The 12,231-nt window shown below is 41.7% G+C and overlaps 1 protein-coding gene across 1 annotated transcript; it reads left to right on the forward strand.

Moving 5' to 3' along the window:
• The first annotated feature begins 1,851 nt into the window (after positions 1-1,851).
• LOC136443462 (carbonic anhydrase-like) lies at positions 1,852-8,451 on the forward strand. Its single transcript, XM_066440708.1, has 8 exons — positions 1,852-2,098; positions 2,364-2,396; positions 2,726-2,896; positions 3,959-4,119; positions 4,514-4,612; positions 5,100-5,166; positions 5,690-5,850; positions 6,522-8,451. The coding sequence occupies exons 1-8, from the start codon at positions 2,026-2,028 to the stop codon at positions 6,744-6,746; spliced, it is 990 nt and encodes a 329-aa protein (XP_066296805.1). The 5' UTR covers positions 1,852-2,025; the 3' UTR covers positions 6,747-8,451.
• The last annotated feature ends 3,780 nt before the right edge of the window (positions 8,452-12,231 follow it).

Below are 12,231 nucleotides of genomic sequence, written 5' to 3' on the forward strand. Positions count from 1 at the left end.
ACAATTGTTGATTGTTTGTAAATACACCAAAGACTTGTAGAGGAGAAATTTGTAAATAAAGGTAGGACAGTTGGTGGAGATGAAACGTCTACGGTAGCTTCATGACAATCATGTAAGTTTACTACAAGCAATAATTATCGTGCGGAATGCAGGCAAAGTATGCACTTTGACAGGAGAACGTCAAGCCTGACAGACGACATATTTCATTATTAGATCTAGTCAGGAATGTTTCAACGAAATCCTGGCTTAAGGACTACTTTGAAACACATTAGTTCCATCGTGCTCATTCCAATAACCACAGTGAGCAAGACACAAATCCAAAACAAATTTGATTATTTTTCGAGTTTAGAATAACCGTGTAGGACTTTTCCTCATCCCGGTGTTACACTCTAGTGACATCCCGGTGTCACTCACTCTATTTCTGCGAACACGTTCCTCATAGAAGAACTTTATCACACGACTATTGTAGCAGGTACAAAGTATGGCAACAAACCAAAGAAATTACTTCTTCGGCTGCAAACTTAACCTAAACCCAAAACATGTTATACGCAACTCATGCGGGCTTGTATATACGCACAAGTGTGACAGGGGCTTAACATTTGTAGACGGTCGAATGGCACCGCTGTGGTTGAGTTGATGCTACCGCCTAATGGCAGTTGGAAACCAGATGTCACTTAAGATTAAATGCCCGGACGTGATTGCTGAATGCCGCTTCGGTCGTTTAAGGACGCCCCATGGACGTGTTTACAGGGCAGGTGTTACATGTCCATCAAGGACACCCAAACATTCCTACGGGATGATATGGGCTGGTCAGGTGTAATGAGATGTGCTGTAAGAAATACCTGAACTATTTGTACCGTGAAGGCCCTGGCACGGGATCTCTTAGCCTCTACCAGCAGGCTCCACAGGTCGCTGAAAAAATCGTAGAAATTGCCCAAATATTAAAAGACGAATAACATCCCAGAGAAGTTAGCCCGTTGTTGAAGTTACAGTCTGCGTATTGGACCCTCTATTCGTAGCCGACTCCCTTGGCATACTATTCACTCTCTTTGGCAAAGTTCTACTATTTTTCAGCCATCCGCGGGGCCTGGTAGAGGCTAGGGATCTCTCTGTGGGGCACAGAGACAACTTGTACACGGAACTTTTCTTGCGGTGGGGCATTTACAGCTTAAGTTTGATGAGACACAATGTGATGGATCCAGCTGACGTGCAACAAGCGAACACTCCTCAACCTGTCAAATGAGACAGCACCAACAAATAAACACGTGTTTAAATCGAGAAAGTGATAAGAGTGTTATCTAGCTTTTCATCACCGATTAGACACGGATTTGAGAAAATAAATCTTCGTTAGTGTACCGAAAATGTACAACAACGCAAAACAGTAGCTAGAAATCACTGATGTTAATCTTCACACAAAGTCAAAGCCTTCTCGGTCACTAAAAGACTAAAGATCGACCCTTGGCTAGACATTCTAGAGAATGGTCGGAAACAACATTATGTACTGCCAACTACGATGTTTAAGTCTATTTCAGATGGTTAATTGTGATGTGTTCTTATTGTAATGATATGATAAAACATTATGATTCATAACCCCTTCGTCCCCGATGAGTCTGGTATGTAGACTAAGCATATTGTCCTTAGGCCCTTAAGCCCCCTCTCACTGGACCCACGGTACGCTAGCGACGTCGCTGAGGCAGATCGAATTGACAAAGCACTCAACGCATTTCATCGACAAAAAACGAATCTTTTTAAGCTTTGTGTGATTTGTTGTCTTTTTGGTCATACTTATACGTTTTGAATGCTATTCCCATTATAAAGTCAAGGGTAACCCAAATCCAGTTTAGGACGCATCGATGCCGCCAGCGTGCCGTGGGTCCAGTGAGAGGGGGGCTTTACGGATTGTCTTAACAGACTTAAAATTATACGGAACATCGATATCATTCGGTAGATACATGTATAGAGAGCTTAACGGATAAATAGATTGATAGACGAGTGCCGAAATTCTCTTCTTCCGTAGTTTGTAATATGGACGCATCCACTTGGTACTGGCTGGCGGGGGTGTTGCTTCTACAAGCGGCCCAGTCCATTGAAGGTGCCGGTAAGTTGACAATGTTTTCCTACTTGATGCATCTTATGTGTAGTCGAAACTGAAGGTATAGGCGTATTTCTGAAAACTTAAGACATCGATTATTTGTCAAGTTAAAAACTGAGAGGAATAAGCAAATGAAAAGAAGTTAAGGATACATTGCTAGCATTTTTCTTGCTATGGGATTATTATAATTGAAATATTTAAAAAAAGAGGGAGTTGTGTAGCGTAAAAGATATATAGGCAGCTTATGCCACTATGTATTTTCTATTTGTAGGAGGGGCTGGTTGGAGTTACAGTGGAAACACAGGTAACTGATATCTAAATGGCACGTTTAAACTAGGTATTTCTTCATTTACCACCCACAAGTTTTAGTGTCTTGTCAAATATTCTATTTTCTACAATGTACAAGTGGCGGCGAGAATATAAGCTGTGTACAACTTGAGTCCGCCACCACTTTGACTTTGCTCGTTTCTTTGTATCATATGACGTTTCTTTGAATTTAAAAAAAAAAGGCATTTAACTGGTTGTTAAAATCATTTTTCAGTTATGGTTCTGGATAGACTTACAATCTCTCGATCTGTTTTTTATTTGCTTTCCGTGCTTTTTCTGCTAATCTTTCCTTTTCCCCTGAAAAAGGCCCTGGCTATTGGGCAAATGCCAACAACAGCTGTGGTGGGAACTCCCAGTCACCAATCAACGTTCAGTATTCCCCAGCGAAGCGTCAGACCTACGCAACCTTCAACTTCCAGGGTTACGGCACTGCACCGACCAATGCGACCATGTCCCTATACAATACAGGGCATGCCAGTAGGTATCAGTAAAGATAATGAATGAAAGACCTTTATTGTGCATTCATGCCACCAGGGGCTAGGTACAGGTCGTCAAACTTAACACATGGAACATACAAGGACATAATACAACAATACAAGCTGTAAACATATAGTGTAGACAAAACGTGTTATTAAACTAAGCTAGTCCAGTAGAGTCGACTTCCTCTCGCTTCTTTGTACATGTGTAAATATATGAACAGACAATATTTCTAATACAAGGATTATCCAGGCGTAATAAAAATATGAATTTGTCTGTTGCATTAAGATGTTCGAAATATGGGATTTTTTCTTTAATAAGGTTAAAATGTACACTTCTTTCGCTATCGTATAATTTACAGTCTAGGACGAAGTGTTGCTCATCTTCTACTCGATTTAAATTACAATGTTGACAAAGTCTATATAGTAGTACAGATCTTTGTGTTCATCTGACCAATTCTAGAAGTATCATATAAAACTGCAGTGTTCGTTGATATATTGCTTCACTTGTGGTTGAGTATTCAAATATAGATAACGGTATGACCTTTAACGAGCGTCGCGTAGCGATACTTTTGTGAAGCGCAGCATGCTTCAATCGGATTCGAATCACGGCGTACTTTAATCCACTTGGCGAAGAGCAGTGTGAACGTAAAAATTGATTTGAATCGGGTCATTTCTATCGGATTCAATTTTTAATCCACTTGGTTTTTTTTGTGTGTGAATGGGGTCTAAACCTGATGAATTTGATTTTAAAGCAACCCCATGGGGATGCGTTGTTTTAGAAAATAAACGCGTTCTATATCGATAGAGCATTGTTCCTTGTCCCTTTGGCCAGCGAAACGCATATGCATACGAACCGGTTCAAACGATTACACCCCCTTTCCCGACTAGAGGGTGCCACAGCTGAGCGTCCAAAGGTTTCACAGATCGCTCAACGAGTTTCGTAGATAAAGAGCTTTTCTTTACGTATTTGTTTTGTTTTGTTGTCTTAGTGTTGTGGCACATAACGAGCAAACCTCGTGCATCATGAGAAAAAGAAAATCCTTTTTCTTCGCCGTTCCAGTTAACGTGAACCTGGGCTCTGCCAGCCGCGGTTTCGCTGTGTCTGGAGGCGGGTTGACAGGAACGTATTACGCCGCACAGTTCCACTTCCACTGGGGCGGCGCCTCCGATCTAACCGTCGGCTCTGAACACACACTGGAGAGCAAGGCTTATCCCGGCGAGGTTAGACATATCGGAGATTTAGAAATGGGAACATAATACAAATAGACTTTTTCAAAATGAATGATAAAATAGAGACAAAAGAGGCTGGGCGTAGTGCCTGTGCTTCGGTCCCATTTCCAATCCGGAGCCCGGCCCGCAAAAATGAAAAATAAAAAATGCATATCAAGAAAATATACAAGATATGGTTAGGAGTAGTTCGTTTTACGTTTTGTGTCTTTTGTTGTCTTTTATATAATATTTTTCGTTCCCACAAGCTGCCCAGCCGGGCCCCGGATTGGAAATGGGACCGAAGCGATGTATGCCCCTTATGTTTTGCCTGAGAAAATATCATCCTTGCACAGCTATAAATATTCTATTTTAAGATTTCAGCTTCCCTTCTTGTTACCGTCTGTAGGTTCATTTCGTGCACTACAGTGGAACTTACCCTAATATTAGCGCGGCAGTGGCGTCTGGATCTCCCACAGCGCTGGCTGTGCTCGGCTTCTTCTTGGAGGTACGTAGAGTTCTTTTTCTCTGACAGGATTGAGGATAAAGTAGTAATAGTTATATCATATACCGTTTTGCCTGTAGTACATTTTCTATGGCCATGGTGCCGTGTTTAAACCCCCCTCTCACTGGACCCGTGGCACGCAGGCGGCGTCGCTGCGGCCGATCCAATTGACAAAGCACTCGACGAATTTCATCGACTAAAAACGACTCTTTTTTAAGCTTTGTGTGTTTTGTTGTCTTTTTGGTCATACTTGTAGGTTTTGAATGATGCTCCCTTTATAAAGTCAAGGGTAACACAAATCCCGTTTAGGGCGCAGCGACACCGCCAGCGTGCCGCGGGTCCAGTGAGAGGGGGCTTTATCAATCTGATATAGAAGGCCAACACTCAAACTTATACCATAGTGTACGTGATATCTATAACTGCCAATCATAGCAGAAAAGGATTAGTGTTCTATGCATGAAACATTTGTTTGGTTTGCTTCATGACCCAGCTTGACGACTCTGACAACGCCGGTCTGAACTCGATCGTAAGCAACATCGGAAACGCTGCTTACGCTGGTAGGTTTCAAACATTTTGGCAACGCCACAGGGGCATATCCTTTCTATGACGGAAAAGAAGCGAGTTATAATCATTTCATACAGTCTCCAAATGTATTTAGCAGAGACAGGATTGTGTGTTTATAAAGTTATGATTGATATTAGCATCGGTTTACTCGTCATTGTTTAAGTATCCCAGACGTCTTGATAAGACACATAGGGGTGGCGCCCATCTCCATTTTTGTAGCCCTTGGGCCACACATTTCTTCCAGTCTCTACAGCAGGGGACAAGTCCGTTGGTAGTGATGAGTGTGTTTAACTTCCACGCTATTTTTCCAAATGCTGAGTGCTAAGCAGAGAAAGCAGTATGTACCATTTTTAGAGTCTTTTTTGTGACCCGGCCGGGGATCGAACTCACGACCTACCATGTGCAAGGCGAACACTCTACCCACTTGGCCATTACACCGGCAATTGTCATATTTGTTACAGCAAAATCCGATGTGAGTAGTTGCAACGTCTGAAAAAGTACCGTTCGTGTCCACAGGTAACACTACAACCTTCACGCAGACCTTCCCGTTTGACGGCTTCCTCCCCGCGGACAGGAGCAGGTTCTACCGCTACAGCGGCAGCCTCACCACCCCTGGCTGTAACGAGATCGTGGTGTGGACCGTCTTCGAAGACACCATCAAGATATCCAGGAGCCAGGTACAGTTTAGCCCCTCTCTCACTGGACCTGCGGCACGCTGGCGGCGTCGCTGCGGCCGATCGAATTGACAAAGCACTCAACGAATTTCATCGACAAAAAACGAATCATTTTAAGCTTTGTGTGTTTTATTGTCATTTTGGGCATACTTGTACGTTTTGAATGATATTCCCATTAAAAAGTCAAGGGTAACGCAAATCCAGTCTAGGACGCAGCGACGCCGCCAGCGTGCCGCAGGTCCAGTGGGGTGGGGGGGGGGGGGGCTTTAGTAAGTCTACTGTAAGAAGGGAAGGAAAACAGCATGTGACTACGTTGTTGAAGGTTAGACATCCAGGAATAAGATACGCCAAAAAACAGTTACTCAAGCAACTGGATAAAATTTGGTAACATTCAGACGTTTCAGACAGTATCCGCTACCTTTAGTTACTGACGAAAGATCGCGGATGCTTTCTGAAACGTTTGACTGTTACGAAATCTTATCCAGTTGCTTGAGTAACTTTTTTTAGCAAATGAATACATAAACGGAAAGAGAGCACAAGCGAAACACAAAGAACTGAAAGAAGGCAAATCAAAGGCAAACGTATTTTTAGAAAGTAGACAATATAAAAGTTGACTGATGAAATGAAGGTTTGCTATATGATGGACACCTGATTATGTTGGTCTCTATCCTCAGCTGACCACTCTCCTGGGTGCCACTTACTATGTGGCCGAGACGGGCCAACAACCGGAGGCAATGGCGAACAACTTCCGTCCCGTCCAGAACCTAAACTCACGGGAAGTGACTCGCTCGTTTGAGAGGAGCGGCGGGAGCGGCACCTGGCGGATCTCGCCAGCATGGCAGGTCATCGGCCTTGGTGTCCTCATTGCTGCAAGCTTCTGTCCCCAGTGCGTTCCGTGAACTGTATCGGCATTGACTGTGGACACTTTGAGTAGGTCTTCTGGATGTCATTTCGTAATATAGCACAACAATGAACGACACAAGAAGCATTTCAGACCGGTACCTTTACTAACTTTGATTTTAGGAACAACATTCTAAAAACATTTGCCTTTACGATAGACCCAAAGCTGAGAAAAACGACTTCATGGCGGAAAAATGAACATATACAAAATCTAGTTTATCAAACTAGTCCTCATATGTCATCAATTTGCTGTTTCAACACTGTGTGGCTCTGATATCGGCTAGTGATGAAAAGGATGTTCACAAAAGAGAAAAGGCTCATTATATTCAAGAAATGAAACTGAACAAGACATCCAAATGTTTACTATGGTCAAAGTGTTTGGAAAATAACTGAATGACTAATGATGTTATACGTTTGACTTTTTATTTTGTTTTATTTTTAAGGGACTCAGGTTTTTGGTGCAATATAATCAAAGATATGCAATCCTAACCATATGTTTAAATGGCGTTCGCTTTCTTTTTTTATGGCGTGGCGGGCACAAAATTATCAACGATTGAAAGGCAGATAGAAAACCATCTGTACATGTGACGCCTCCTGAATAGATCAAATATATTATACAAAGAATGTTTAACAATTTGCCAAGTTATTAGAACCTTAAGTTGAACAGATCCGTTACAATGTAATCTACACATGGGTCTAATGAGGTAAAAATGCTGGTTTCATACTAATTTTCAAGCAGATGTTGGGGTGAAAAATTGTGACGTTTCTAGCAATGTAGCCTGACTAATGCTTTGGTCCCATTTCCAATCCGGGGCCCGGCCGGGCTGTTTGCGAAAACGGGAATTTAAAAAAAATGCACAATATATGATTAAGAGTTGTTTTTTTACGTTTTGTGTATTTTGTTGTCTATATTATATGATATTTTTCGTTCCAACAAGTTGCCCGGCCGGCCCCCGGATTAGAAATGGGACCAAAGCATAAATCACGCTCCTAGCGGCCGGCCCGACGGTTACAGGGTCATTAACCCCAGTAGAGGGTCATTGGCCCCAGCCAGCGAAAGAGCTAAACAGCAAGGCAGCCAAAAAACTTCACTGTTTTGACCAACTGTTTTGAGATTACTGTATTGTAGCTTTTATAGAAATAATTTCTTGTTTCCAATGTAGACTACGTTATTAAGCCTTAATGTTTATTCGAGTCCTCATGATTTTAAAACGAACAATGTGAAGCAATTAAACAAGTAATTAACTGTGTACGGTGTGGTCAAGATTACCCTGAGGATTGTCGTACATTATGCTAAATCTATAGTGGAATGGGAGAAGCTATGAGAGAGAGGGAGTGAGTGAGTGAGTAAGTGAGTGATAGTGGAATGAAGGAATGTGAATAGTACGTGTTCCTGACTTACAGTCTTATCACTGTAGGTACTAGTTAACAACAGTATGGCATTGCCTTTCAGTTTCCCATCACCAGTGAACAAAATTGATATTCTAATAGAAAGATAATGTGACCCCAATGCTGTATACTAGGACTTTGATGTAATCTAGACCTCTTGTACTATTTTGTATTCTCATGATCTGCTCCAATTCTGCTGGGATATGTGCACTGCTCACAACCTAATAGCTAAAAGATCAGAAAGATTGTATGTAATAACAATCCGTTCGGGCTTTCAAATGTAAGGTGGTCTGAAATAAACCGTGTTGCCTCTCATTTTGCGTGATTGCAAAGTTTCCACAACACAGTGAGGTATTTGTTCGAGATCACAAAAAGATGGCAACGATTTCAAACTTCCAATCTAAGATTTCTACGTGGCTACCTCAACAGGTGTCCTTTAAAAATCAGACACCTGATCCTACCTAAGTTGACCCAGATAGGCATGCCTTTGTATATCCTCAGATACCACAAACTCAGCATCTGCAATTAAACGGATCGCTTGACTAAAAGAGTTGAGCTGCTTTTGTCACACCAAAACAACAAACAACGGCGCAGCACTGAGGACCGTTTATTTTGGAGACTCAAAATACTTTCCCGACGGGCACCGGCCCAATCGGGGCCTTGTAAGCACCCTAGCTGTAAGCACTGGGACTTTGTAACCACCTTTGTTATGTTCTGTTCTACAATCTACGTGGTTGAACGCAACTTGTCACATACTGAATATGATTAGTTCTAATGTCCAAGCAACGTGCTTGACGCGAATGACACCTGTCGCTATAGATAGAGTGGTGCGCATGTGAGTGTCACCAATAACACGCAAATACAACCGTTCATGATAACAAGTAACTATCATCAGCATTGTTCAATGAATAAAGACGTTTGAACAAAATACACGCCCTCCTGATTTTCTTGAACATCGAATCTTTCAAATCATACATGTACTTCCAGTTCTTGATTCCTGACACCAGGTAATCAAATTAATTTTCGCCAGTGACGTCATAGTAAACACGACAGCCGGTTCGGAACCTGGCACCGGTAATCTCGAGAAACTTCTTTTGAGAAGCAGACTTGAAAGCAAACATTACGAAAGTTTGCATGTCGTAATTCACAATGATTATGCACTGTTTGCTTCTGAAAAGAACGTTTTTCGAGATTCGCGGTGCCAGGTTCCGAACCGGCTGCTGTGTTTGCTATGACTTCACAGGCCGAAATTAACTTGATTACCTGGCGGAAGGAATCAAGAGCTTGTAGCATAATTTGTAAGATCCGATGATCAATAACATCAGAATTGTGTATATTTGGTGCAAATGTCTTTGTTCATTGAATGATACCATCATCATTATTGTAGAACTTTACCTTTTGAACCAATAGATATAAAGCTGTCATCAGTGCTAATCACACATAATCATGTCCCATCCGTGACACAGCATTAATCAAATAGCAGTTTCCATTCTCGTTTAAGAGAACAATGTATCGAATCTGTTCAAAAATGACTTTTTCAGAACAATAATGAAGAATACACAGTGGTGGATATTGTGCATAACACTCAAGAAATACACGATACCGACCCTTACTCAAATTTAGGGTTTAACCGTCAATATTTGTACAAGGTCTTAGGCCCCAACGGTGATTTAAAAACATGACGATGATATAGTAAACGTTTTATAGTGACACACAAGTATCCTGATACCTTTCATGATATCTGAGGCACTGTTGATTCAAGATTACATCTAATGTTACTGTCCAGTTGAATTCGCCATTCCTGTGAACACCTGGTCAGGTGAAAAGGATGATTTCACCAGGTGAAAGAACAGATGAACGCTCCTTTGTGTACCCAAGGTATATAGATTTACCAAGAAACTGAAGAACACCGTATATAATCATCCCCTAGCCTGTGTGCCATCCTTTGTAGTACCGCTGGATCGCAAGCGAAAAGGGAAGTAAGTTTGTAACTATGAGGGATGGACAGAATCATTACTCTCCAAGCAGAGCTAGGGTTTCAGCTGGTTTTTGACGTGTTTTTAGGCGTTTTTGTCATGCCTTCTACTTTGTCATCGTTTTTGTTGTGTCGCCAACCCAAGCTCTGCAGGCAGACGGAAGCTTCAATGCCTAATAAACCTAATCACTCCAACACATTACAAGCGACACAACAAAAACGATGACAAAGTAGAAGGCATGACAAAAACGCCTAAAAACACGTCAAAAACCTGCCGAAACCCTAGCTCTGCTTGGAGAGTAATGAATCATATGTTCAGACCATTTCTGAGTCATGTTAAGTGATGAAATGAACAGTGTCTCTGGAAATGTGTTCGAGCACCCATGTGCACGTCAGATGTTTTATTACGGACTTCGAGGCATTTTTAAAAGGACACACTTCATGGTAGATATTATGGTTGAGGGTTGAAGTAGTATTGTTGAGCTATATGCAACTTTTGGCAAATTGCTAAATATTGAAACCTAAACTTCGTTGGAATGGGCTTCTTTTTCTGCATATAATTCCACATTAAACAACTGGCTGCTGTACCGTACCTGCTTTTTATTACATATAACCTCAAGTAACATTTATCCACCAGGTTACATTAATCCGCCACTTTGTAAAACAGTTAATGTGGTAGATCTCTAGTTCAGGATGCCAACCATCCCATTCCCCCAGGTATGCATACTATAGTTTAGATATACAGTGCATTATGCGGGGGATGTTGGTTTGGAGATCGATCTGTTTAGACGTATATTTTCAGGGTGGCGAAATTTTGTACCCTGGTGGAACAATGTTAGTAGATGTTACCAACATTGGTGAAAACGCCACAGGTTTGAAATCTGTATATCCTAAAACTACTTACATTCTCACAGAACTGAATATACCACGATATACATGCATATACCTAGTTAAAAGCATGCTCTTTCACTATTACTTCGTCTGTGAGTGAGTTGCAACATCTCTAAAGCGGGGCAAGGGTATTCTCCAAGCAGAGGTTTCGGTCGGGGGACCAGGAGTGGTCGGGGTTTTTAACGCTGCCCTCCCTAAATCCCGGCCTGACTCCTGATCCCCCGACTGAAACCTCTGCTTGAAGAATACCTTTGTCCCGCTTTTGATAGAGATTTTGCAACTCACTCACTGACGAAGTAATAGTGAAAGAACATGCCCTTCAACGAGGTACATGCATGTATATCATGGTATATTCACCTCTGTGAGAATGTAGGTAGTTTTAGGGATATACAGGTTTCAAATTTCAAAACCTCTGCTTGGAGAATAGGGCAAAGGGTTTTGTTACACGAGACAAACCAGCAAAATGTATAACCCGAAATTGAGGCCATTGTCATTTGGAAAGGGGAGGGGAGGACCCAGTAGCTAGTGTCTCAGCGGGAGGTCAGGCACGATTGTGTCAACATTATCATGTTGTTTAGAACGAGAAACAAGATACCAAGTAAATAGGAGAGGGTGGCATCGCGTCGTCCTTTTTTTGACAAGCTATAGGGCGATACCACTGAAAAATGTCAGGGGGATTTAAAATCCTAAAATCAGAATCAGACATTTACGTAGTACAACCATGAATAATTACAAGTTACAGTTACAACGTAATATCTATATCCGAGATGTTTCTGCGTATACTTGTTAGTCATCCGTTTTACAAACAAAGACGAAAACAAAGTTGTTGTAGAACACCCCTAGGTGGACTGTGCCATATTAATGCCTTGTTGACAGGACGCAATAGAGGTGCTTTACAGGAATAGACTGGAAAACACCGAAATGCAACGGAATACACCGGAATACACAAAAAGAAGGGTGAAATTACGTCGAGGTCAATGAACTCACCTCATTACCAAAAAAAGAAGAAATTTCAAAAGTTTGTACAGTCACTGAAACTTAGCAGACATTTACTTTAGGGTCTTGAACATATTTCTGGTGGTATATTTACCACCTCAAATGCTTCAGAACCGTTGTTTGCTGAACAGATTGTAATTAGTGACCGTAACAAACATGGCGATGAACTGGGTCACCTTCGCTAGTTGCCAAGATCGCTCAGCATTTTCTTGTGACTTCTTGTAATTGTTCCC

This window comes from Branchiostoma lanceolatum, chromosome 10, assembly GCF_035083965.1.
Source record: "Branchiostoma lanceolatum isolate klBraLanc5 chromosome 10, klBraLanc5.hap2, whole genome shotgun sequence".
Lineage (NCBI taxonomy): Eukaryota > Metazoa > Chordata > Leptocardii > Amphioxiformes > Branchiostomatidae > Branchiostoma > Branchiostoma lanceolatum.